General features: G+C 42.4%; 1 protein-coding gene across 2 annotated transcripts; it reads right to left on the bottom strand.

Moving 5' to 3' along the window:
• Positions 1-855: 855 nt before the first annotated feature.
• LOC138652072 (sarcoplasmic reticulum histidine-rich calcium-binding protein-like) lies at positions 856-27,463 on the bottom strand. 2 transcript variants are annotated; one of them, XM_069742795.1, is made up of 6 exons: positions 26,489-27,463; positions 11,717-11,814; positions 10,623-10,691; positions 10,347-10,401; positions 2,507-2,543; positions 856-1,466 (listed from the first exon to the last, which is right to left on the bottom strand). In XM_069742795.1, exons 1-6 carry the CDS (start codon positions 27,231-27,233, stop codon positions 1,442-1,444), a joined length of 1,029 nt encoding a protein of 342 aa, XP_069598896.1. In that variant the 5' UTR covers positions 27,234-27,463; the 3' UTR covers positions 856-1,441. The 2 variants fall into 2 exon arrangements, with proteins under 2 accessions (XP_069598896.1, XP_069598897.1); XM_069742796.1 differs by lacking the exon at positions 856-1,466 and having other exon boundaries at positions 2,503-2,543.

Raw genomic sequence — 27,463 nt, 5'->3', positions numbered from 1 at the left:
AAATCCCCACACTCATGTTATTAGTGAGGTTATTAATGGTCATCTGAGGAAGGTTCTGCCACTGAATACACTTGGGCAAATCATCAAGATCCGCTGCTGGCAGCTCCCTTTGTAATTGCCGACCAATAATATACCATATGTGCGCAAAGGGAGACAAGTCCGGAGATGCTGCAGAAATGGGAGCACATTTAGACCACAAGGCTGCTCACAGTAGCACGAGCGACATGCAGCCTGGCATTGGGCTGGAAAGGCCTCCTGTTTCTGCGAATGGTGCTCATACCCTATACTGAATAAATCAAGAGTTTTTTTGAAATTTAGTTTCCATATTTTAGTTTCCCTATCTCCATCTTATTATTTTCATAGTTCCATGACTTTTAGTTATTGGTGTTGCAATATCAATGTGAGGAGTGTACAATTATTCATCATACCTTCCCAGATCTTTGTTTCCTCTATCCTTTCCATTTTTGCCAGTCTTCAGTCTATCACTCCAAATATCCTTCCTCTGTACCTCCTCTGCCGAAAAAACCTATGACTGCTAGTCTTGTTTTGAGTGCACGTCATTACGTAGACTTGTGCCATTTCTTCAATGTTTCCGTAAAAGCAGAAAAAAAATGCAAAGAATTCTAACATGTTGGACTTTTCGCAGCAATCATAAAACATGAGACTTAGGGTAGGGTCACACGACCGATTTTCTCCACATCCGAGAAAACGGTGCGATCATTAATGGCGTCAGTTCTTCTCGGATGAAAAGAGAAAAAAAAAAGTTTCCCCACCTTCTCCTTCCTGTCAGTTCATGAAAATCGAACCACACTCGGATAAGCTCTAAGCTTGGAACGAAATAACGAAAAATGCTCCTTAAGAGACCAGAAATACATTTATTGTTGGATTTGAGACCTGGAACACTTCACATAAAATAAATAAATATATGTCCCTTTATCTTTTCCCAAAAAAAACAAAAAGGAGGGATAATGTGTGACCCACGGTAGGTAACATATTTGTTCTACTACTCAAATTTTGATGTGAATTATCCTTATTTTGATCCATCTCCTTGAAAGAGACCCGGAGGAGTCAGCATCAATAAATAGTCTGCCTTATGACGACCTTCTAAGAAAGATTTCTTCTTGGACAAGGCATCTTCTATGGTTTCCTCAGAAGGAATTATTTTGAAGGCTCTGTCTCAGAATGGTGTTCAGGAGGTAGAAATCATTAATGGGGCAATGGAATATGGTGCTGGCGGGTGGCTCACTGGCCATCGTCCTGGTATTCAGAAGAGTCCCACAAAGACTCCAAGGCATGACCATCCCGAACGCCGGTGAAGGCCACCAACCACATTTTCTTTTAACTGTGATTTCAAATGTCCTTGTGTTATAGAAATGTTACCCAATGTAGAGAGAAGTCCAGTGCTAAGCTTCCTATTCCATGGTGTTTGGAAGTTTTCATTCTATTCGAATATGTTGGCGACAGTCCTGCGGAAACACAGACACCAAAGTAAGATCATGAAACGAACCAGAGCCAATTATTATGTCTAAAGGCCTCCTACAGATGGTCATCTATTGTGCATGAGGGCCACCCGACTCTTCCCCAACAGATGATGACGAAGGAGAGAAGTATCTGGCACATTGGGTTCTGATGGTCAATCCTTTTGTTCTCCAGGAGATAAGCCACTGCCTTAGGAGTGTGGCAGCAACCGTCCCATAGAGAACACAGGAGAAATTGGCCAAGCCAACATTTCCTGTGTATAGGGGAGTCGGGAGACATAGCTGTCGGCCAACCTATCGTTCCTCCAACAGCTGTCCAATATTTATAGGGGAAAAGACAAATGAAAGACACGATGTTTCCGGGTGCTGCCGCATCCAAGAGAGACGGGATAACCAGAGGATTGGATAAGAAGGACTATATTGACATCGCATTTCAAAGTGGTTCTAAGTCCTTTGTACCTTAAAGGAAAACTGAACTTAAAAAATAAAATGTTCTAATTTTTTAACCATTGCTAAATAATTTGGTCCGGGCACTCTGGGTACATAGCATGTTTTGGAGTCTGTACGCTGCTCGAATTCTCAGCTTATTACTTTTACCCCTTTAGTTCACTGAGAAGTGGAGGTCTCAAAAATGACGCTTCATCAATGAGCTTAGTAGGATTTTGCCACCACTAGGGGTTGATATGTATGGTGTCACTCATATCATGGGGGGTGCGAACCTTCACATAATCTGCTTGGCATTTTAAAGGATCACTACTGTTAAAACTGGTTCATTTCAGATCCTGAGGGGCGGGATACTCAAGTGTCGTGCCCCACCCCTGTTATCCTGCTCCACCCCTGAGGTTCTGCACTCGTTAATATAACACATGAAGCTTTGCCTGAGAGTCCTTTACATATATGATTGATGTCTAACTCAACCAGGACTAAACATAGACTTGCTAGATAGAGCAAGTATTATAAAATAAGGGCACGCTCCATATGATTAATATTCTGATCGGTAAAATCAACATGATGTAAAAGTCACTTACTTATACAGAGCTCCTGAGAGTTCATCTATGTAGCTCCCTGAAAAAAAAAAATACAATCATGCATGTTATAAATGACACATTATACCATATAGATAATGCCTTAAAGGGAATTCGTCATTAGTAAAATGCTTATTGTTTAAATTGCATATTCAAAATATTTTTTTCATTTTTTTTATCCTGGAGATATTCCCCCCCATATTATTATCAATAAAAATCCCTAATTATTGTTAACAGAAGCTCGGGCAACATGGCTGTCCCAACAATCATATACAGGAAATAGAATAAAATAATCTACAATCAGAAAATCAAAACAGATTTAAAAAAATATATACCACTGTCTGGTGTTTGATAATATATATTCTGAGAGCACCATAATCTAGAAACAAAGACCCTCATTCCTGTGATGTATCACTTACAAGGCTGTGCTTTTCTGTTTCAGTGTTTTATCAGCAGGAGATTATTACTGAAGGACTAGGTGTCTTGTGCCTCCTGGTCCCAGCCACGCCCACACCACTGATTGGCAGTTTTCTGTCAATATACAGCATACACAGAAAGAAGCCAATCAGTGGTGTGGGCGTGGTTATACACAGCTCAGCATTTGAGCTATGCTAGATCTGAAGCAGAGAAAACGGTGATTGTATCACAACTGCTGCACCCAGTAAACCAAGTGATACATCGTTGGAATCGGGATCTCTGTCCCTACATCATGCTGCTGTCAGATTACATATACTAATGACAGATTCCATTTAATGAGGTATTATCTGCCATATTATACACAGATGAAGCAGCCGCCAACTTTTCAGCCAACATCAGGATTGTCCACCAGCAGTGCTCTTACCCCAGGATATGTTTTTGCCTATATCTTTAGACTGCATATAGTGCAATCGAATTGATCTAGATTTCTATATTGTTCATTCACTTTGCTTTTGGTTAATTCATAAACAATAAACTGATAACACTTCTATTTTTCTTGGCATTCTTACTTTGCAGTATTTTTTTTCCACACCCGCCTAAAACTTTTGCAGAGTACCGTATATAGATAGATTTTTAAAGCATCCCCCTGTATAATTTAATTCCATTCCTAAGTGTAGTCTTACATCGCCGTTAGCGCCATCTACAGGCAAGCGGTGCCCCTACATCGGCTCATGAGCGGCCTGAGAGGCAAAAATGTATTTATTAGTCGACAACGGGGTTTCGTTCGTGACGAGAAGGTGAAGGAGACAATTGCGCTAATGGGTTTCGTTTTTATATTTTCGCAGGATTTGACTTCTAGCAATTAAAGAAAACTAATTAAAATAGCAAAGCGGTAATTTCTGCCAATTCATAGGCGATGTCTCCTGAGCATTCATTTTCATGTCAAGAATATGGATATTAGCTATTCCTGGAGAAGGCGAGGTTTCAAAGGCTGAAGATAAAATATTATTCTCTTTTCATGTGATTGATCCGACCTGCTGCACCTACGTGACAATGTTCATATTGATGGAAATGAATTTTTTGCATAAATTAAAAAAATTGTTCTTTTTTTCCCCGCTTTTAACTTTTGTGTGACTTTATAGATGCAAAAAGCCGCGTGCTCCTCAGCCCTCGGCCTCCCACTCTGTAACGTTATAGGGTCTCCACTTCGTGGCGGAGTTGCTGCAGATCCTTCTACTTCTCAGTAATATCATTCACATGTGATGGGGGAAGGTTCAGGAGAAAGAAATGTCATGAACGGACTTGTTACCCCGATGGCTCCCATTACAGGACCGTGATGGTATCAGTGAGCTCCGCACCACCGGCCATTATGTTATATTAGTAAAGGCAGGCGGCATGGCGGGGGTTTGATGTTATACACTGGGGGTGAGGGGCCGGATGCTTTACACTGGGGGCTTGAGGTTATACACTGATTGTGTGGGGCCGGAGGTAATACACCAGGTGGGTGAGGGGTTGGATGTTTTACACCTGTGGTGAGGGGCCAGATGTTATACACCGGGGTTGAAGGGCCGAAAGTTATACACTGGGGATGAAGGGCCGGAGGTAATACACCGGGGGTGAGGAGCTGGAGGTTATACACCGGGGGCGAGGAGCTGGAGGTAATACACCGAGGAGTGGGAGGTTATACACCGGGGGTGAGGAGCTGGAGGTTATACACCGAGGAGCTGGAGGTTATACACAGGGGGCGAGGAGGTGGAGGTTATACACCGGGGGCGAGGAGCGGGAAGTAGTACACCAGGGGCGAGGAGCTGGAGGTTACACACCAGGGGGCGAGGAGGTGGAGGTTATACACCGGGGGCGAGGAGCGGGAGGTAATACACCGAGGAGTGGGAGGTTATACACCGGGGGTGAGGAGCTGGAGGTTATACACAGGGGGCGAGGAGGTGGAGGTTATACACCGGGGGCGAGGAGCGGGAAGTAGTACACCAGGGGCGAGGAGCTGGAGGTTACACACCAGGGGCGAGGAGGTGGAGGTTATACACCGGGGGCGAGGAGCTGGAGGTTATACACTGGGGCGAGGAGCTGGAGGTTATACACCGGGGGCGAGGAGCGGGAGGTAGTACAGTGGGGGCGAGGAGCGGGAGGTAGTACACAGGGGGCGAGGAGCTGGAGGTTATACACAGGGGGCGAGGAGCTGGAGGTTATACACAGGGGGCAAGGAGCTGGAGGTTATACACAGGGGGCGAGGAGCTGGAGGTAGTACAGCGGGGGCGAGGAGCTGGAGGTTATACACCGGGGGCGAGGAGCTGGAGGTTATACACTGTGGTGAGGAGCTGGAGGTAATACACCGAGGGTGAGGAGCTGGAGGTTATACACCGAGGGTGAGGAGCTGGAGGTAAAACACCGGGGGTGAGGAGATGGAGGTTATACCCCGGGGGCGAGGAGCGGGAGGTAGTACACAGGGGGCGAGGAGCTGGAGGTAATATAGCGGGGGCAAGGAGCTGGAGGTAATACACCGGGGGCGAGGAGCTGGAGGTTACAGAACAAGGGTGGGGCATACCTCCCAACTTTTGAAGAACAGAAGAAGGGACACATTTTGGCCACATCCCAATCAACACCCATTTACCACTTCTTTCTACCCTGCCAGGAGGAGATGTCAGAGGGGTGCTGGCAGTGAGATTCCTGAGACTGCAGGACATAGACCCAAATCTGTGACTGTCCGCTGTATCCTAGACGGTTGGGACTAGAAATGAGCGGATGGATTCTCGAGCATGTGGTCCATTGTCCAGGGCAGTGGTTCTTGTTGGCTGGGCTGGAGGCTGCAAATTTCTAACCATCCGGCGTCCCCAGCGCGGCTTTTGATTAGTTCGGGCAGCGAGACGTCATCTGTGCGTCCTGCTCATCTCTAGTTGGGACCTGTGGATTATTTTTTGCTCCTTCATTCACAGTTGGAGCCGCCAGAACTTTCTCATCTTTATTTAGCTTCACTTTACAACTTCTGGCTTTTTTGTGTCTTTAAGGCCATATTCACACGTTGCAGAAATACTGTGGGGTTTTTTTCTTCAGATATTCTCACCAAACTACAAGATAATAATATTCTCTGATTATTGCTGCATTGTTATGCCTTTTCCCCCTTTATTTGATGCATTTTTAGTGCAGATATGAAGCCACTTTTTTTTACAGTACAGAAAAACTTTGATTCTGCACTTAAAAAAGTAACTGCGTTTTTTACATGCATTTTTTTAGGCTCATAGAAGATTCCAGAGGAAAAAAGCACAAAAACCGCACAGTTCAGTAGCGTCTTTGGACCACAGGGGTGCAGTTTTCGCGAAATCACATCCACTTTGCTTGGACAGCAGAATTTCTGTGCAACAAAAAAGCAGCAGAAAATATGCAGCATTTACACTACATGTGAACACGGCCCAAATTTCCACGCAAAGTGGATGTGATTTCATGAAAAAAAGATAAAGTCTAAACATAAGGTAAAAGATAAAAACGCTGCTGAACTCTGCGGTTTTGGTGCCTTTTTTATCTATAGGATTCTTTTGCAAAAAAGCATGAACAAAAAAAAAGCTTACATTTTTAAAAGCAAAATTAAAGCTTTTCTGTACTATTAATAAAGTGTAAAAAACTCTCCTTCACATCTGCCCCAAAATCGCATCAAATAAGGGGGAAAACACATAAAAGAAACGCCGCAAACACGTAATAATCAGAGAAGATTGTTATTGCGTTGTCTGGTGCGGACACCTGCGAAAAAAGCAGCAGAAATAACGCAGCATTTACGTTATGTGTGAACACAGTCTAAGCATTATACAGTTAGGGCCAGAAATATTTGGACAGTGACACAATTTTCGCGAGTTGGGCTCTGCATGCCACCACATTGGATTTGAAATGAAACCTCTACAACAGAATTCAAGTGCAGATTGTAACGTTTAATTTGAAGGGTTGAACAAAAATATCTGATAGAAAATGTAGGAATTGTACACATTTCTTTACAAACACTCCACATTTTAGGAGGTCAAAAGTAATTGGACAAATAAACATAACCCAAACAAAATATTTTTATTTTCAATATTTTGTTGCAAATCCTTTGGAGGCAATCACTGCCTTAAGTCTGGAACCCATGGACATCACCAAACGCTGGGTTTCCTCCTTCCTAATGCTTTGCCAGGCCTTTACAGCCGCAGCCTTCAGGTCTTGCTTGTTTGTGGGTCTTTGCGTCTTAAGTCTGGATTTGAGCAAGTGAAATGCATGCTCAATTGGGTTTAGATCTGGAGATTGACTTGGCCATTGCAGAATGTTCCACTTTTTGGCACTCATGAACTCCTGGGTAGCTTTGGCTGTATGCTTGGGGTCATTGTCCATCTGTACTATGAAGCGCCGTCCAATCAACTTTGCAGCATTTGGCTGAATCTGGGCTGAAAGTATATCCCGGTACACTTCAGAATTCATCCGGCTACTCTTGTCTGCTCTCATGTCATCAATAAACACAAGTGACCCAGTGCCATTGAAAGCCATGCATGCCCATGCCATCACGTTGCCTCCACCATGTTTTACAGAGGATGTGGTGTGCCTTGGATCATGTGCCGTTCCCTTTCTTCTCCAAACTTTTTTCTTCCCATCATTCTGGTACAGGTTGATCTTTGTCTCATCTGTCCATAGAATACTTTTCCAGAACTGAGCTGGCTTCTTGAGGTGTTTTTCTGCAAATTTTACTCTGGCCTGTCTATTTTTGGTATTGATGAATGGTTTGCATCTAGATGTGAACCCTTTGTATTTACTGTCATGGAGTCTTCTCTTTACTGTTGACTTAGAGACAGATACACCTACTTCACTGAGAGTGTTCTGGACTTCAGTTGATGTTGTGAACGGGTTCTTCTTCACCAAATTAAGTATGCGGCGATCATCCACCACTGTTGTCATCCGTGGACGCCCTGGCCTTTTTGAGCCAAGCTCACCAGTCAATTCCTTTTTTCTCAGAATGTACCCAACTGTTGATTTAGCTACTCCAAGCATGTCTGCTATCTCTCTGATGGATTTTTTCTTTTTTTTCAGCCTCAGGATGTTCTGCTTCACCTCAATTGAGAGTTCCTTTGACCGCATGTTGTCTGCTCACAGCAACAGCTTCCAAATGCAAAACCACACACCTGGAATCCACCCCTGACCTTTTAACTACTTCATTGATTACAGGTTAACGAGGGAGACGCCTTCAGAGTTAATTGCAGCCCTTAGAGTCCATTGTCCAATTACTTTTGGTCCCTTGAAAAAGAGGACGCTATGCATTACAGAGCTATGATTCCTAAACCCTTTCTCCGATTTGGATGTGGAAACTATCATATTGCAGCTGGGAGTGTGCACTTTCAGCCCATATTATATATATAATTGTAATTCTGAACATGTTTTTGTAAACAGCTAAAATAACAAAACTTGTGTCACTGTCCAAATATTTCTGGCCCTAACTGTAGGTTTATTACATTTTTTATGGGTTTAATAGAGAAAAAATATAACTCATACTATTTTATACATCATTTATCGATTCCCGTAAATAAACTGATCACTGTGTTGTGCTAGTTGTTACGATTGCAGGGTGTCACGCTGCTGCAATGCAGGTAGGTGCAGGCTCCACTAGATGGCAGTAGAGTGGAAGTAGGACTGCACCTAAACAGAGCTGGGCTGCAGTGCAGCAGTGAATCTACCACGAGAGGCAGCAGAATAGTCAAACAAGCCGAGTCAGATCCTAGACTGTAGTGCAGTACCAAAGGAATAAGCAAACTCACAGTCAGAGACAAGCCAGGGGGTCAGTAACGGATAAGACAAAAGACAGAAGCAGGTCAGGATACAAGCCAAGTCAAAACCAGGGAGTCAGCACACTACAGTTAAACATTGAGTCAAGATGGGAATAGGGGAATACAGAGACACTTATTCAGACAGCAATGCAGCAGGACAAATCAGAGCAATCAGAGTCAGCTACAGCAGCACTAGGCAAAAACTATAACTGACATCGCCTGCAGGAAGCAGCGGCGATAAATAGCCAACCTGAGCCCAGACTGAGGGTGGGAAAGGTTAACTCTTGACATGACCAGAATGGGAAAAAGGGAAAACAGGACTCAAAACCCAGTCTGGATCATGACACAGGGACAACAAATATATCTGTTATTTGCGCATTAAAAATGAAAAGAAAAGAAAAAATGACATTTTTATAATTGCTTTTTATTAATCTTTCTACTTTTATAGGACAAAAAAAAATCTGACTTTTTCTTCACCTCTAGTATACAGGAAACCTAGAAATACATTGTTATATACAATGTATCTCTATGGACATGTATTGTATAATATACTTCTGGGTACACTGCCTGCAATACAGGTCAAGATTACCAAATTCTCCTATGTTTATAATTATGGCCGTTGCTCATAGATAGAGCTGCAGCCTGGGAACATGTCATGGAGATACCTGATCACAGGAGAAGTGGCTAATTTAATTTACTTTATGCACTTGTCATGTTCCAGGCCAGGTTTTGTGTCCTTTCTTCCCCTTTTTCCGGTCTAGTGATGCCAGGGGTAAACTTTCTCAGCCTCAGTCTGGTCTCAGGTTTGCTATTTATCCCCGCTGTGTCCTGCAGACCATGTCAATTATAGTTTCTGCCTATGGCATAAGTAGCTGACCCCGTTTGCCTTGATTTGTCCTGCTGCTTGCTTACTGAACCCATGTCTGTTTATACCCTCTTCTGTTTCCGACTCTGTGTTCCCGTTACGTGTATTGACTCAGTGGTTTTGACTCGGCTTGGACTCTGACCTGTTGTTTTGTCTCTTGTCCTTGGCATATCTGCTCCTGACTGGTACGGACCCATTTGGCATGTTATTGACTCTCTGTTTGCTTATTCCCTTTGTGTTGCGCTACAGTCTTATATCGACCCGGCTTGTTTTGATTATTCTGCTGCCACCTGGTGGTGGCCTCGCCGCTGCATTGAAAGTCTGGTCATGGTGTGTGCAGTCCTTCCTCCACTCTATTGCCACCTAGTGGAGCTTGCAATTACCTGCACTGCAGCTGCGTGACAGCACTGAGCAGAGAGGTGTGGCCCCCTCCTTCTAAGGACAAAAACCTATGGAGCAATGAAGACTATGACATAGAGAGGTTTTGCAAAATTGGAAGACCCCTTTATTTTCATCCAATAAAAGAGTGAAAGGCTATAGAAATGGGGGCAAAAAATAAATCTATACCCATAAAGCCCCTTTAAACAGCTTCTGCAGTGCATATCAGACACCTCCGTCCAGTAGACGGAAAACTTGGAAGTATTTGTTTACCGCAATAAATAAATTTTTGGAGGATGCTTCTGTAAGGCCAGGTTCACACTGCCGAGTTTTGATAGACCCCAATTTCCGTACTGGCCTAGTGTTAGTATTTTGACCAATCCTGTGGGTGACTTACCAGGCTTGCAGGCTGTCTCACATATAACTGGGCACACGTAGCAAAACTGGCAATACTGCAAAAAGGAAGAAAAAAATAAGAAAATGATTCCAGCACGGTATACATGGTACAAATCCACACTGCTATGCTCTCATTGACCACTTGGTGGTGCAATAGGCTTTGCGTTGCCTTTTTTATTTTGTGCATGCAAAGGGTTTTATTTTTAGCAGAAATTATTTACGTAATTGGAGTGAAGCCGTCGGGTATATAGGTAATTGCTTGCATTAATGTACGTACCTCGCAGTTTTTACAATGCTCGCTCTTATCCTTTTCTTTACAGGGGCATTTATCACAGTCTCCGCAGTGCTGGAGAGGAAAAAAAAATCGATTCATCTTATGATATAACATAGGCACGTGAAATATATGTAATAGCTCTATAATCTGCACCATTAACCGAGATCAAACATAGTATAACACTGATTAGCTTCTCTAGGAGGAGTTTACCCTCTTTACGCGGTTTACCGTGTATGACATATAAATGTAATATTTTCATGGATTGGACTTTTAATTTCTTTATTTTAGAAGATTTTTTTTTTGTAATATTTTCATGGATCGGACTTTTAATTTCTTTATTTTAGAAGATTTTTTTTTTTTAAATTTTTCATTAATTTTCAATTTATCTTTCAGTCCCTTTCCTAGGGCTTGTACTATATTTTGAAATTTCAGAATATAATGGAAGAGACGACTGCCTCAGCTTCATATGAGGACCAAGATGGCTGCGATTGGGGTATTCAGTAGACCTCTGGCTGCCGTGTCAACCCATTGACACCCCACAACCATGCACACTGGAAACTGAACCGTTTAAATGCTGCTGCTAGTGATGGACAGCAGCATCTAGATGGTAAACAGCAGCAATCCGAACTAGCTGTGGTTGCTGCTGTTAGAGGCAGGTGTCAGCTGTTTAATATTGCCGACACCTGCCCTGCATGGAGCTTGCTCAGCTCCTGAGCCTGCTCCCGACACTGGCGTATATGTATGTCAGGGTGCACAAAGGGTATATTAAAGAAATACGTTATATTAATATTTAAAGTGATAAAAAAAATGAGTCCCTGATAACCCCTTTTGCAGAACAAGACTGTTCATTTTTTCATTCTGGTCCCTTAAAAGGTCTTCAGTAGACTATATATTCTTCAGAACATAGAAAACAACCACCGCTGCATATTGCTGGGCTGTGCAGCAGAAGTTGTCAAAAAGTTAGTCCCTTTCTCTGACATCACTTCCTGATCTGCAGCGATAGGCTAAAGCTTCACCTCCCAGACGCTCTTCTCTGCCCACCCCCAAGGGAGCAAAGAGCTCTTAGGATGAAGGCGTATAAACAATAGAGAGGTTACCTTGCAGAATGCACAGTAATGGCACAGGGATCCATCTTTGTATTCATCTTCATCGTCATCATCGTCGTCGTCATCATCATCGTCGTCATCATCATCATCTTTAATATCAAAAGTACAACATGACTTTAGCAGATTCCAAATGTGCCCAAATCTGGTTCATGTTTCACTTAAAGGGGTAGTCCGATTATCACCCATGGATAGGTGATAAGTTGCTGAATGGTGGGAGTCTCACTGCTGGGACCAATAAACAGATAAAAGATGGCAGGTAGAATGCCCGACTGCCGATCATCCATCCTCAATGGGGCTATCGTATAGAAACAAGCACAGTGCTCGCTAGCCCCGTGGGAAATAAATGGGGCGCTGATCGAGCATGCTCACTGATTCTTAAAGGTTTATTACCTATCTATCGGTAAGTAATTACCTATTCTTTGGAGAGGTGATAACTCTTTTTAACCAGACAAGCCTTTTAAAGAGGTTACCCACTACTTTAACATTGATGACCTATCCTATCAGCTGGAACTGCCGATTTGCCGATTTGCCCCGTCTACTGCTGGAGGCCGCGGCCGGGTACTGCATCTTCCTCCTATTCAAATCAATAGGAGGCGGATGTGCAGTGCTCAGCCGGGGCCACAGTCAGTAGTTAGAGTAGCTCCATAACTGAGCTTTTCTTGGAGACGGTACCGAGAACAGCTGATCGGCCGGGGTAGGGTCCATGATGACCTCTCCAAAGGATACAACATCAATGTTAAAGTGGTGGACAACCTCTTTAAGCTTCTAAAAATACACAGCTATCGACAGAGTTTAGAGAGCCTAAGGCCATGTTCACACCATCCTTTTTTTCATGCAGAATCGCCGCGATTTTCCCGCTGCGGGTCCGCAGCTGTTTTCCATGCAGGGTACATTACAATGTACCCTATGGAAAACAGGAACTGCTGTGCCCACATTGCGGAAAATCGCGAAAAAAGCCGCACTGAATAGCCGCGGTAAAAAAGAAGTACAATGTCACTTCTTTTTGCGGAACTGCAGTGGTTCTGCACCCATAGACCTCCATTGTGAGGTCAAACCCGCAGTAAAACCCGCAGATGAAAAAAATATCTGCGGGTTTTCTGCGGTTTGTGGTGCAGAACCGCTGCAGTGTGGCTGCCCCCCCCCCCGTGCCCCAATCCCACCCCCCATGCTCCGATGCCACCCCCGTGCTCCGACGCCCCCCCCCCCCGTGCCCTCATCTCCCCCCCTTATACTTACCTGGCCTCCCGGTGTCTGTCCGGCCGTCTTCTCCCTGGGCGCCGCCATCTTGCAAAATAGCGGGCGCATGCGCAGTGCGCCCGCCGAATCTGCCGGCTGGCAGATTCGTTACAAAGTGCATTTTGATCACTGAGATATAATCTATCTCAGTGATCAAAATAAAAAAAATAGTAATTTTTTTTTCCACTAAGGTTAGAATAGGGTTAGGGTTAGGGGTAGGGTTAGGGTTAGGGGTAGGGTTAGGGGTAGGGGTAGGGGTAGGGTTAGGGGTAGGGTTAGGGGTAGGGGTAGGGTTAGGGGTAGGGTTAGGGTTAGGGTATTTTCAGCCATTTTAACCCTAAAAAACTTCCTAGAAAACACACAGACTCTGCATAGAAAACTGCATCAAAAAACGCATCAAAAAACGCACCAAAAAAGCACCAAAAAAGCACCAAAAAAAGGACCTGCGTTTTCTGCCAAGAGCTGTGGTTTTTAGTCCTGAAAAAAAAGGAGGGAAATCAGGAACGTGTGAACATAGCCTAAAGCATACTTGCCAACAGTACTAATCTGGCCAGGGGAGGCAATCCTGCAAACCTCATCACAAAAGGATAAGTGTGGGTTAGTCCTGTCCTCCATTTTTTCATCTGAACATTGGAAGTATACGCAAAGGTCCAACTGCCACCAAGATACCATTTTTATAAGTCTAGGGTTAGATGGCAACTTCAGCCGCGACCCAAGTCACATGGCCAAAGATCGGTATATGTGAAATTTTTTTCAGCCGGTGTCTAGAGTTGCATAGCATTTAGTACATGATAAGATGGTTGGCTGAAGGTGTCAAAGGGGTTAAAAATCAATGTGGTCTAGGATAGTAAAAGCACAGAAAAAAGAATAGATACGAAAAGAAACCCTCTTTTCTGGACGGCCTGTTCTCTCCTGCTTATCTTAGGGATCCAAGAAGTATCGTTTCTCCTTGTGGAGAGTGACATGTTAAGCATGTCGAGGTGAGGAGACTTAAAGCCGCAATGCTCCTCTGGGAAATATGCAAAGAAGAGGATTAGAACTCTAGTGCCACCTATTGGAACAGTCAATGTTGACCCTTTATCGAGCCTTGTCACATGACTTAGGATAAAAGCCAAACAAGAATCTCAATTTGCAGACACTGTGCAAATTGAGATCTGGTTTGGCTTTTATCTTAAGTCATGTGACAAATCCTTTCTCAAGAAATAAGCAAAGTGTGCATGAGACTTCAGGAATCTTATTCACTTTGGTGGAATCAGGAAATCCTTCAGGTTTTGTGACAAATCTGCGTAGAAAGAAAAAGCGACAAGTCTGCAAGGTGTGCACAGGCCCATAGGGTATTTGTACACAATATTCTGCTTGGAAATGTGCTAAAAAACGCTAAAAAGAATAAGCAAAATGAGTATAGGGGATAACTTACTCATCACTGGGGGTCCAACCCCTGAAAATGGGGCGCCTTAGGTCTGCTCCAGGGCTGGACTGGCCACTGCTATGTGGGCTGTGCTGTATACTACTACGTGGGCTGTGCTATATACTGCTACGTGGGCTGTGCTATATACTGCTACGTGGGCTGTGCTGTATACTGCTACGTGGGTGTGCTGTATACTGCTACGTGGGCGTGCTGTATACTGCTAAGTGGGCTGTGCTGTATACTACTACGTGGGCTGTGCTGTATACTGCTACGTGGGCTGTGCTGTATACTGCTATGTGGGCTGTGCTGTATACTGTTAAGTGGGCTGTGCTGTATACTACTAGGTGGGCTATGCTGTATACTGCTACGTGGGCTGTGCTGTATACTGCTATGTGGGCTGTGCTGTATACTGCTATGTGGGCTGTGCTGTATACTGCTATGTGGGCTGTGCTGTATACTGCTACGTGGGCTGTGCTGTATACTGTTATGTGGGCTTTGCTGTATACTACTGTGTGGGCTGTGCTGTATACTACTGTGTGGGCTGTGCTGTATACTACTGTGTGGGCTGTGCTGTATACTACTTCGTGGGCGGTGTTATCTGCTATGCGGGTTGTGCTATAACCTATGCGGGTTGTGCTATATACTATGCGGGCTTTGCTATATACTATGGGGGGTATATTATATTCTATGGGGGAGGCCGTGTTATATACTATGAGTGGTATATTATATTCTATGGGGGAGGCTGTGTTATATACTATGGGGGGCTGCATTATATTCTATGGGGGCTACATTGTATAATATGGGGAGGTGGGCTGTATTATATTCTATGGGGGGCTGTATTAGATTTTATAAGGGATAATCGCATCATACTCTTTGATGGGTCTGCATTATATTCTGTGGGGAGGTGGGCTGTATTATATTCTATTCAGGATAACATTATATTGTATGGGGGGCTGTATTATATTTATATTCTTTGAGGGTTGATTGCATCATACTCTATGAGGGGGCTGCATTAAACTATGGGGGGGCTGCATTATATTCTATGGGGTGGCTGCATTATACTCTGGGGTGGCAGCATTATACTCTGGGGTGGCTGCATTATATTCTGTAGGGTGGTGGCTGCATTCTACTATATGTGGGCTGCATTATACTGTATCGAGTACTATGGGGAATACGTTATACTATATGAAGAACTATGGGGTGCATTATACTATGGGAAGTGAATTGTACTACATGGATGACTATGGCGGTGCATTATACTATATGGAGCACTATGAGGAGTTTATTATGCTATATGGATGACTGAGCAGTGTATTTTAATATATGGAGTACTATAGGGAGTGTATTATACTATATGGAGGACCGTGGTGCACATTATGGAGGACTATGGGGTGTATTTTACTAAACAAGTAAAATGCTGCATCTGTAAACTGTAGATGTGCTGCTGATAACAAGATACTGTATGGTGATCTGTTAGTGATCTATTAGTGATCATTCTGTCCCATCATTATTCCTCAGCTGGTGGAAAGAGGCTGGGAAACAAGCGTTGAACAACTTCAGTATTGTCGATCACACTCATTTAGAGGCCTGAACTCAGCGCATGTAAATACAACCGAAATGCTTTTGTGTGATGTGCAATATGTTAGCATTTGGGGCCCCATTTTAAAATTTGCCTAGGGCCCCACTTTGCCTAAAACCGGCCCTGCCTACAAGTGTACAAAGATATTATACAGTCACCATGTGACAAGTGGGTCTGGGTATCTTCAAACGCCAGGGCTGAATTTTAGTCCCAGTCCAGCCCTGGTCTGCTCCATTCATTGCGACTGCCGAACACAGTGCTCGGCCATTTCTGTCAGTCCTATGAATGGAGCGGAGGCCAAAAGTGCAAACCTCAGCTCCAATCAGGAGGCTCGTTCTCGGGGTTGCTGAAGATCCCAGCAATCGGACCCCCCACAATCAGCAAGTTATCCCCTACTCTCAATATAGGAGAAATCTTGATTTTTTTAGGGGGTTCCAACCCTTTATTACATAGATGTAGCAGTGCCTGTAAATGAAGCAACGTGAGGGAAAGGCACCCTGTTAACGTAGCTTTGCTACGCCCTATGTTACATTTAGCGATGTCCTACAGATACGGTTGATTTGGGAATGGACCTAAGTATTAACATCTGTGTTTTGTTTTATAATATCTTGATCATTTATCAGCTTTGCTTCTATTTTGACCTTTGACAGGAGGGTCCCATTACTCATTCTTGCCCTCACTTTTATCTATGTGCGCCATTATCTGATTTACTGACAGAAAAACCCTTTGTTGCCCATAGCATCCAATCACAGAGCAGCTTCCATTTTTCCAGAGCAGGAAATAAAATGAAAGCTGCGCTGTGATTGGTTGCTATGAGCAACGGAGCAAGTTCTTCTTCCCTACTACTGTTTACAACCCACCATTTTGTATAAAATAGTTCAGCCTCCAGGGGAGGCCAATTTAGAAACTTGTAGATTTGCTGCTGCTGTAATAGCACGATGGCACATTGTATTGTGTCCCTAAATATAGCCCCCATAAAGGCTTTATGCGGATGAACATTAGTGGGATAAGCGTTATCCAAAATGAAATATGACTAGGGGCGATGACAGGGCTGAAGCCGTTCAAGGACCCTTGTGAGGGACACAGGTCCCTCCGCCATATTAATTTGATAATAACAGGGGCTCTTTACCATCTACTTAATTGAAAAACGTGGCTGTTTTCTTCCAAAAACAGCGCCACCCCTTTCCACAGGTTATATGTAATATTGCAACTTAGCCCCAAGCCTATGTTAGTCTGCGGTGGGTGGTATTTCCATTTCGATATCTATCGCATGCCATGACACAATGGTGGGCTATCGATGGGTTGCCATGGCAGCTAAGGGCCTACTATGGGCCCCTATCACCGCCATCTTTGTGCTCCCACGAAACCGGTGACATAGGAAATTGCAATTTTTACAGTATACTCGAAAACTAAAGTATTGCAATAAATAGTACAAGAAATAAATCAAATGCAGGTTCAAGGGGGAAAATAAAAAAAATGAAAAGTAATTAACAAAAATGTAAAAACTGTAAAAAAAAAAAAAAAAACACATAAAAGTTTGAATCAACTCCTTTTTTTCCTATAAGGAAATTATGAAATTAAAAAAAGCATATTTACCGAAAAAAAAATCCAATTTATGAACTATGAAAATATAAAATTAATTAGCGATAATCCATATGGTAAATGGTGTAAAAAAATACATAGAGATGCCATTTTTCTGCTACTACACCTACCGTAAAAAATATAAAAGGAAGTGAACAACAAAACGTCATAAAAACTAATCCCCACACAACTCCATCAATGGAAAAAGAAAAAAAATGATGGGTCTCAGTAAATGGAAAAATTCATTTTTATTTTTTTTTACAAAGTTTTGACATTTTTTCAACCGCTAAAATATGAAAAAAAAACCTATACAAGTTTGGCATCCCTTTAATTGGACTGATCTGAAGAATCATGTTACCAGATTGTTTTTACTGCACCATAAATGCCATAAAAGCAAAAGAAGGAAAAAAAAATGGAAGAAATGTAATTTACTTTTACTTTTTAGTTTTGTCCCTTTAGGTTACGCTTCCCCAATGAGCTTTTAGTGCGTTTTCGGTGTTGCAGAATTTCTACACCTAATATTTAAATGAGATTACTTGCGTTTTTTCATTGCGTTTGTGTACGTTTTTTTTAAATGCGTTTTTATGGCATTTTTTTTTGTCTCTGTTTGCTGTGTCATGCTTTCCCTTTGTTTTTGATACTTCTTGGTTTTTTGCTTTGACAAAACTTTATTTCTACACTTGGGTGCATTTTTCATGCATTTTTTTGTGCATTATTACATGCATTTTTGATGAGTTTCCAAGGAGGAAACGCACTAAAAACGCATGTGCGTTTTTTTCATGAGGATTTTCCACATGTAATGTACCGTAAGTCTATGGAGAAAATCTGCACCGAAAATTCAGCCATAGAGATTGACATGCTATGGATTTGGAAAACGCACCACATCGTGGGCATGAGATCTCTAAAAATCCCACCTGCTTTGCTAGAATTGTAAAACGCTGCGTTTTTGATGCAGCATCAAAAAGGGGAAAACTGGAGAGTGGAAAACTGTCTCGCCTGAAGGCAGTGTTCACACGCCATTTTTTGAGAAGTTTTATTAGCGCTCCAATTCAAAATCCTTCTAAAAAAATAGCTTTAAAATGTTTGGAAAACTTTCCTTATTCATTTATATGGGAAAACTACTTTTCTTGCTCATATGAGGAGTTTTTTTTAGAACGTTTTATCCCTGAAGAAGTTTTGAAAATCGCCTGGTGGATAAAACAAAGCATCAGGTCGCGCTAACTGGATAGATATGTTTCATTCTGGGAGAGAGCTAACATGCATATTAATGGACTTATAGAGATTTTCGGACCTCAATATATTGATGATCTATCCTTAGGACATAAATATAGATATTGGCCTGCACTCTAAATCGGGTCGGGGTGCTGGTGCGACAGACCCTAAGGTCCAATAACAGAATAGTATGTAATCCACCGCACTCCCTATGTGGAATATCTTTGAACAGAAATGTATTCTTTTTTAAGATTTGCTAATTTATTCAAAAGGTGAAATCAATAACATCGGATCAAAACACAAGGCAATTGTTACAAATTGTGTATGCGACTCAGAATGGTGACGTTTCGACCCTCCCGGGTCTTAATCTCGGGTCGCACTAAATCCAGGGTTTGATAGAAAATAATAGAAAGAGCGATATCCCTGTGGTATCCAGGGGCAGATAGAGCTTTCTAATGCGTGTAGCCTAGTAAGAGATTCGTCTCTAGGTGCAACCTTAAAGAAAAATACCAGTAGTACGGCAACGTCAAGCTGATAATATGGCGGTGGATACGGTCCACGGGGCAAACCAATTATGGATTTATCCTTAATAAGGAATAATGGAGGTGCATCTGTTTCTTGGTGGTGATAGGACCATAAATATAGCCTACAGAAGGATCCGTATACGGGTATAACCTTAATTGTGAAAGACAGCGGCGCTTCTGCGTCTTGCTGGTGTTTAAATGAAAAGCACGGCCGAATGGGAGATCCGTTATGGGGTAAAGCCTTAATGGGGAGGAACAGCGGCGCTACTGCGTCTTGCTGGTGCAAAAGGCGTGAAACCCTGGGAGGAGAGAGCGGCGCTCCTACGTCCAGGCCAACACATAGGACGTAGGAGCGCCGCTCTCTCCTCCCAGGGTTTCACGCCTTTTGCACCAGCAAGACGCAGTAGCGCCGCTGTTCCTCCCCATTAAGGCTTTACCCCATAACGGATCTCCCATTCGGCCGTGCTTTTCATTTAAACACCAGCAAGACGCAGAAGCGCCGCTGTCTTTCACAATTAAGGTTATACCCGTATACGGATCCTTCTGTAGGCTATATTTATGGTCCTATCACCACCAAGAAACAGATGCGCCTCCATTATTCCTTATTAAGGATAAATCCATAATTGGTTTGCCCCGTGGACCGTATCCACCGCCATATTATCAGCCTGACGTTGCCGTACTACTGGTATTTTTCTTTAAGGTTGCACCTAGAGACGAATCTCTTACTAGGCTACACGCATTAGAAAGCTATATCTGCCCCTGGATAACACAGGGACATCGTTCTTTCTATTATTTTCTATCAAACCCTGGATATAGTGCGACCCGAGATTAAGACCCGGGAGGGTCGAAACGTCACCATTCTGAGTCGCATACACAATTTGTAACAATTGCCTTGTGTTTTGATCCGATGCTATTGATTTCACCTTTTGAATAAATTAGCAAATCTTAAAAAAGAATACATTTCTGTTCAAAGATATTCCACATAGGGAGTGCGGTGGATTACATACTATCCTTAGGACATGACATCAATATCAAGTTACAGGGGGTCCGACAACCTGGCACCCCCATCCATCAGCAGTTACGAGCTCTGGCCAGATGTAAACGCATTGCATGGAGCTGCCATTCAAATTTTTTGAAGCTGTTCTGCAGCACTTGTCAGTGGCTGCTACACTTTCTCCTCATATTGCAATTCCGCTCAATGTGTTTACACCCAGACCCTGCCGTTGATGGGTGGGGTACTGGGTGTTGCATCCTTACCAAACTGATATTGATGACCTATTATTATTTCACTGAGTTATTAGAAGATGTAAGTGACCCCCACTGATTACCAAAGTGAAAGGGCCACATGTACAGTAGTCTCACTGCAGTGAATTACTAATCTAAGGAATATAAGCATGCTAGAAACTGATTGATGGAGGTCCAGCTTTATGAACTAAGTCTGGTGTGTGACAACGTTACGACCCCTGCCTTCTTTTAAAGATCTTTCACTTGGTCAAAAGTGCCCACTTTTTGGTCTTATTTTATTCCTGCTGCTCCCCTTTGTATTCTTTTTTTCTTTTTTTTTTTAAATCCATCTTATGGTTATAGAGATATGCGCCTATTTGTTCCAATCTGATTTTTATGGTTTTTAAAAAATGAGGCTTTGCTCACTGGACACTAAGGCAGAGCAGGCTAAAGACACGCCCCTGAGGATCCTGTAAGCCACACCCCCTTCGGAAAACACTTTAAAAGTTAGCATAAAATAAAAAGACTCCTATCTCTCTGACAGTATGTTAGGTGTTAAAAAACAAAATTCAATAAGGGGAGCAGTGGGAATAAAAGAAGAGCAAAATCTTACCTCTCTTGATCTAATGACAGGTCCCATTTAAATGTAGTAAGAGATCCCTTAGATCCTATAGCACCGGGCTGTATATGTCATTCTTATAGACCAGTGTTCCCCAACTCTGGTCCTCAAGAGCCACCAACAGGTCATGTTTTCAGGATTTCCTTAGTATTGCCCAGGTGATGGAATTATTGCCTGTGCAGATGATGCAATTATCACCTGTGTAATACTAAGGAAATCCTGAAAACATGACCTGTTGGTGGCTCTTGAGGACCAGAGTTGGGGAACACTGCTGTAGACAATGCAGTGGTTGTCTCTTTTCAAATTGGGGACTTAGGACTCCTCTTCTTGTGATCGGTGGGGGTCCAGTGGTGAGATCCACCGCGACATATCACATATATTGTGATATAACCCCTTCAAGGCAATATTCACGCTGAGTTCTTTTGCGACAAACAAATTCAAAGTTTTTTTTTTCATCCAAAAACTGTTTCAGGAAACTTTTCATTTTTTGTGAAGTTTTTTGGTCAAGTTTTTCTTTTCCTGGAGAAGTTTTTAACAGTTTTGGAAGAGGTTTTTTTTTCTGCAGCCTTCTTAGTTTAAATCAATTCCAGGAACTTCAGAAAAGTATCATGCAATTTTTTTATTTATTTATTTTTTTACACTAGTTGATTTTTTTAAACTTCTTCAGAAAAAAATACAACCGCTAAAAAAACTTCTCATATCAAAAGCAAAGTGGATTTCCCATAGAAATGAATAGGAAGAGTTTTCCAAGTGTTTTTTTTTTTCGATTGGTTCTTGAGGAACATCACCACTGATCAGCTGCCTGTTTTCTAGGCATGTAGATGGGACGCAAGCAGAACCGCTGCTAAACCTACGGAGCCGTACGCACCAGTGCAAACAAGGAAGGGGCTCTTCAACCAACCAATCAGGATTGCTGGAAGTCGCCGACCAATGATCGAATATTGTTGACTTTTCTTAAAGTGGCTTTCCCCTTTTCAGAAAGTGTTTTCCTATAAGCTCAATTAGTAAAAAAAAAAATGTAGCCTTAATCACCCTCCCCTGGTCCGGTGCTGGTCTCCACCATTGCTCCTACCGTCTTATTATTGTCTGCAGCTCTCATGTCACTTTGACAGAGCTACGGACAATAACTGAGCTCAGCGGATCTGAGTCTTTGATTGACTGCAGCTCTGTCGACATGACCCCGGGGCTGCGGCAGAGACTAAGCGCTGGACCTGGGAAGGATTAATAAAGCGCAATTGGTTTTTTTTCCCATTAATGGAGTTTACAGGAATAACTTTTTTGAAAGGGGACAACCCCTTTAAGGATAAGCCACCAAATTTAAAGAACCCATTTAAATGATATGTAGGCGGGGAGCTGATTAACCCAATAGGGGATGTTAATAATTATAGGGGTTGTCCGGGACTTTAATATTGATGTCACACTCTGACCAATCAAACACCGATGACTTAAGATAGGATAGGCCATCAATGTTAAAGTCCCAGACAACCCCTTTAATTATATATTTATTTGGGGAAATTTGTCCTATAGAGTGGTCATCATGACATGAATGTATTTTGACCCATAATTGTATCCTACTAGTAAATTCATAACTCACATCCATGTGTTTTTTTTTTATCCTGTTCTTGTGATTGGCATTGGTCCCCCACCAAGTATATATACTTTCCCCTGTCTATTTATATCAATGGGAGCTGAGCTGCAGTACCCAGAATGGCCACTATATAGTGTCCGGCGCCATACACTGTGTTCTTCCGGTAATTGATCGGTGGGACTCAACGATCTGATGACCTGTTCTAGGGATAAGTTGAATTGTGAATAACCTTTTTAAAGGTAAAGTCATCACCTTTGTTGTCTGGTAGCAGCTGCTATAATATAGGGAATATCCCTTTAATTCTTACCGACTATCCTGCGCACAAGGTGGGCTATGCTATGCAAATCCAATGATCGTCAATCAATTGATTACTTATCAAATTATGCTTGTCGTTGTAATACCCCAAATAATAGGAAGAGATGATTAAAGCAGTCACAGTCACAAAGCAGTCATCCAGGCTTCATGGGTTGTTTAGTGAAAGCATTTATTAAGTGGTAAGTGAGATTTGCTGGAGCAGCTGCACAGGGCCGCCAGCACATTCCCGCTTTATAATAAGCACACGAAACACAAGCTGCACCGGGGTTAACCTCTTCTCTGACATTGCCGACTTTGCAATTTTGCACTGGAAACTAGAGAGCGGGCCTGAAATGGTTAACCTGGCCCAGTATAGAAACTGATCTCCCAGTTCTCGGGTAACTAACGTACCCCTTTTCCCTGCTGAATCCACAAAAATTAGAGCCACACACTGAAATGGACGGGATCCGACATCCTCCTTTAGAATTGGACACTTGTGCTTTGTTCACACTGAGTTTTTTTTTTGCTTAGTTTTTGGAACAGAAGAAACTCTGCAACTCTCCAATCAAAACTCATGTTTTTTTTTAAATTGAACTCATTGTGGCTTTTCGAGAGTTTCTGCTCCAAATAATCAGCAAAAAAACAAGGAAAATCACTGTAAAGATACTATTAAAAGGATTGGAAAAAACAGCACTGACTGTGCCTTGGATTGTAGCCCAGAATTAATAAATTTAAATGGGGTAATACTGCAATGCAATACCAGACATAACCTATGGACAAGGGGGCAGTGGTTCTGGAAAAGAGTCCTTTTTTTCTGGTCTCATGTACTTTTTTTTTCTGGTCTCGTGTAGTTCTTTTTTTCTGGTCTCTTATACTTTTTTTTCTGGTCTCGTGTAGTTTTTTTTTCTAGTCTCATGTAGTTCTTTTTACTGGTCTTGTGTAGTTTATTTTTCTAGTCTCATGTAGCTCTTTTTTTCTGGTCTCATGTAGTTCTTTTTTTTTCTGGTCTCGTGTAGTTCTTTTTTTTTTCTGGTCTCGTGTAGTTCTTTTTTTTCTGGTCTCATGTAGTTCTTTTTTTTTCTGGTCTCGTGTAGTTCTTTTTTTTTTCTGGTCTCGTGTAGTTCTTTTTTTTCTGGTCTCGTGTAGTTCTTTTTTTTCAAGTCTCATGTAGTTCTTTTTACTGGTCTCATGTAGTTCTTTTTTTCTGGTCTCGTGTAGTTCTTTTTTTTCTGGTCTCGTGTAGTTCTATTTTTTTTCTAGTCTCATGTAGTTCTTTTTACTGGTCTCATGTAGTTCTTTTTTTTCTAGTCTCGTGTAGTTCTTTTTTTCTGGTCTCGTGTAGTTCTTTTTTTTTCTGGTCTCGTGTAGTTCTTTTTTATCTAGTCTCATGTAGTTCTTTTTACTGGTCTCGTGTAGTTCTTTTTTTCTGGTCTCGTGTAGTTCTATTTTTTTTCTAGTCTCATGTAGTTCTTTTTACTTGTCTCGTGTAGTTCTTTTTTTTTCTAGTCTCATGTAGTTCTTTTTTTTCTACTCTCGTGTAACCCCCCCAAAAAAAAATTAAAGGGGTATTTCACTTTTAGGTATCAATGAATATATGTTTCTGATGTGGATTCTAGTTAATCTGAACTCTGTACTCATTTACAAGAAATGAATCATAACCTCGCTTTTCCCCCCTGGCTAGGATCCCAGCGATCAGCTATTATATGTAAAAAACCTGGAGGTGAGTGCTTAATTTCCCCATAGCACCACCACTGGAGAAATTAGGTATTACATCATGCTTGTTCAAATTATTGGATTGTCCATGTAATTTAGGACAGGGCTGGTCCTCCACATGTTTGTATTATTGTTCCCTTTAAATGTAGTGTACTATCCCTTTAGTCTGATAATCAAATATAGTGATGCTCCTTTAATTTTGGGAAGCGGCAAAGTGGGGGACCCCTGAAAGTTTAGAGAAACAGTGAAAAGGAGATCTTAAAGGAGTTGTCCAGGGTTTGAAAACTTGGTTAGAAAAACAGCGCCACCCACTGGTCACAGGTTGGGTGTGGAATTGCAGCTCATCTCCATTCACTTCAATGAAGCTGAGTTGCACTACTAGAAGCAACCCATGGTCAGTGGTGAAAGAAAGCAGCCATTTTTTTTTCTAATCCTGGACAACCCCTTTAATCGGTTGAGGTAGAGAACAGCGCCCTGAACCTGTCTTAAGACCAAGGTGGTCAGACTTTGCAGAATTTTAATTTTTTTTTGGAAGAGGTAGCATGACAATGACTTTTTACTATGCCACTCTGATACAGAGCCCCTATGTAAGTCCTTCATTTTTTTCTTAAAGGGGTTTTCCAGCTAAAGAACTGTCAGTCATACAAATCTGATTGGTATGGCTTTGGCAATTGGACAAGAATGAAAGAGCTCCCACCCATCCCGTCCCTGCTCGAGAGCACTCATGGGTATCCATTCACTGCAATGGGAGTGATCACGTGGAAATAGGATCCACTTCTCAAAATTCTCCAAAGGAGCAACTGGAAGCTTTTGGGCTTCAATGAAAAATCTCTAAAAAGTTCTCAAAATTGGGTTACCCCACTTGGTGCACTTTTCTCACTTTCTTTAGCTGGAATACCCCTTTAAATGAACATTAAACATATTACACAACTACAACATTTGCATACAATGTATCGATCACTGCTACATATGTCTCTATCAGAGCAGTGGATATCACATACCTCTATCGAATAAAACTGGACTCACCCATGCACGGACCGGACCGCGGGTCTCCTGATCCAAACCTGATGGTCTCATACACGCCCACGAAGCTGTTGAGCTTGGGTCAGGAGACCCTCGGCCAGCCCATGAATATAGCCAGTGGTCTGCAATCTGCGTCCTTCATGCAGAACTACACTTCCATTCTCCAGCTACACTCATCATGACCCGACACTTACAGGTTGGAGACCACTGGCTAAGAACCAGTCAACCTTTGACATGTCATCATCATCATCACCATCATTATAAGTCGGTGGAGAAACATTAAGAGATGGAAGTTAAAGTTGTTTTATTATATGGATTTAGTGACTTATCTGACATCCTTTTCACTGCTTTGTTCCATAAAGGGTTACAGTAAACAATTAAACTCATTAGTAATTTGTAAGCCGCCATTTGAAGTGTCCCAAAGTGAGCTGGTCCTCCAGTAGAACTTCTGTCCAGTCCATACCAATGTCCCAGTGATTTTGCCATAAATAAAGCAACGAAGACATAGCAAACAGCGGCAGAAGCTCAATGCTCAAAGCTCAAATTTTTTTTTTTTTTTTAGGAATCTTGTTCATGCCGGCAGCCATAGGTTAAATAAAGCCTGTGAGCTAACGCTGCTAGCTGACAATGGACATTTTACATACAAAGATTTTTTTTCATGTAGAAAAATATTGATGATACATTTCCATTAGAGTGAAATATTAAACTTCAGATGATCCCTATTAATTTTCAAAATATATGAAACACTTTAGTCTTAGTTACCTTCATCATCATCATCATCATCATCATCGTCGTCGTCGTCATCATCATCAGCTTCCTGCTTTTTGTCCTTGTCATCATCATCATCATCATCATCATCATCATCATCGTCGTCATCATTGTCATCGTCGTCATCATCATCGTCGTCGTCATCATCGTCGTCGTCATCCTCTTCCTGCTTTTTTACTATTTGATCATCGTCGTCATCGTCGTCGTCATCATCGTCGTCGTCATCATCGTCGTCATCATCATCGTCGTCATCATCATCGTCGTCGTCATCATCATCGTCGTCGTCATCATCGTCGTCTTCATCATCCTTATCATCATCGTCGTCATCATCTTTATCATCGTCGTCATCGTCGTCGTCATCATCGTCATCGTCATCATCGTCGTCATCATCATCATCTTTATCATCGTCGTCGTCGTCATCATCATCATCTTTATCATCATCATCGTCGTCATCATCATCTTTATCATCGTCGTCGTCATCATCATCATCGTCGTCGTCTTTATTGTCTCCATCATCATCGTCGTCATCATCATCATCATCGTCATCATCATCGTCATCATCATCATCATCATCATCATCCACGTCATGATCTACATGAGCTTTATCATCGTCATCGTCATCATCATCATCTTTCACTGCACCTTGGGCCTGCCCTTGGACCCCCGGCAGTAAATTCACATGGAAGGAGCAAATCGCAGTGACTAGAAGGCACAGCAGCCACACTTTCTGTGAGGCCATTTCGACGTAAAGCAGAAATCAACTTCTGAAATCTACCAGCAGAGTCACGGTGTCCTTCCCGTCAGCACAGAGGTGACAACCAGATGAAGAAACTTTCCCGTAAGCTAAATCAGTTCAATCCCAAGAAAAAGTTCTCATTCCTCAATAATCCAGTAAAAAGGAAGATCTTGGGTGGGAGACAAGAAGACGTCAGCAGACAACGGCAATACTGAACAAGAAAAAGCCTTGAG

The sequence above is a fragment of the Ranitomeya imitator genome, chromosome 10 (assembly GCF_032444005.1).
Source record: "Ranitomeya imitator isolate aRanImi1 chromosome 10, aRanImi1.pri, whole genome shotgun sequence".
In the NCBI taxonomy this organism is placed as follows: Eukaryota; Metazoa; Chordata; class Amphibia; order Anura; family Dendrobatidae; genus Ranitomeya; species Ranitomeya imitator.
This window is presented reverse-complemented; position numbering and strand designations above follow the sequence as displayed.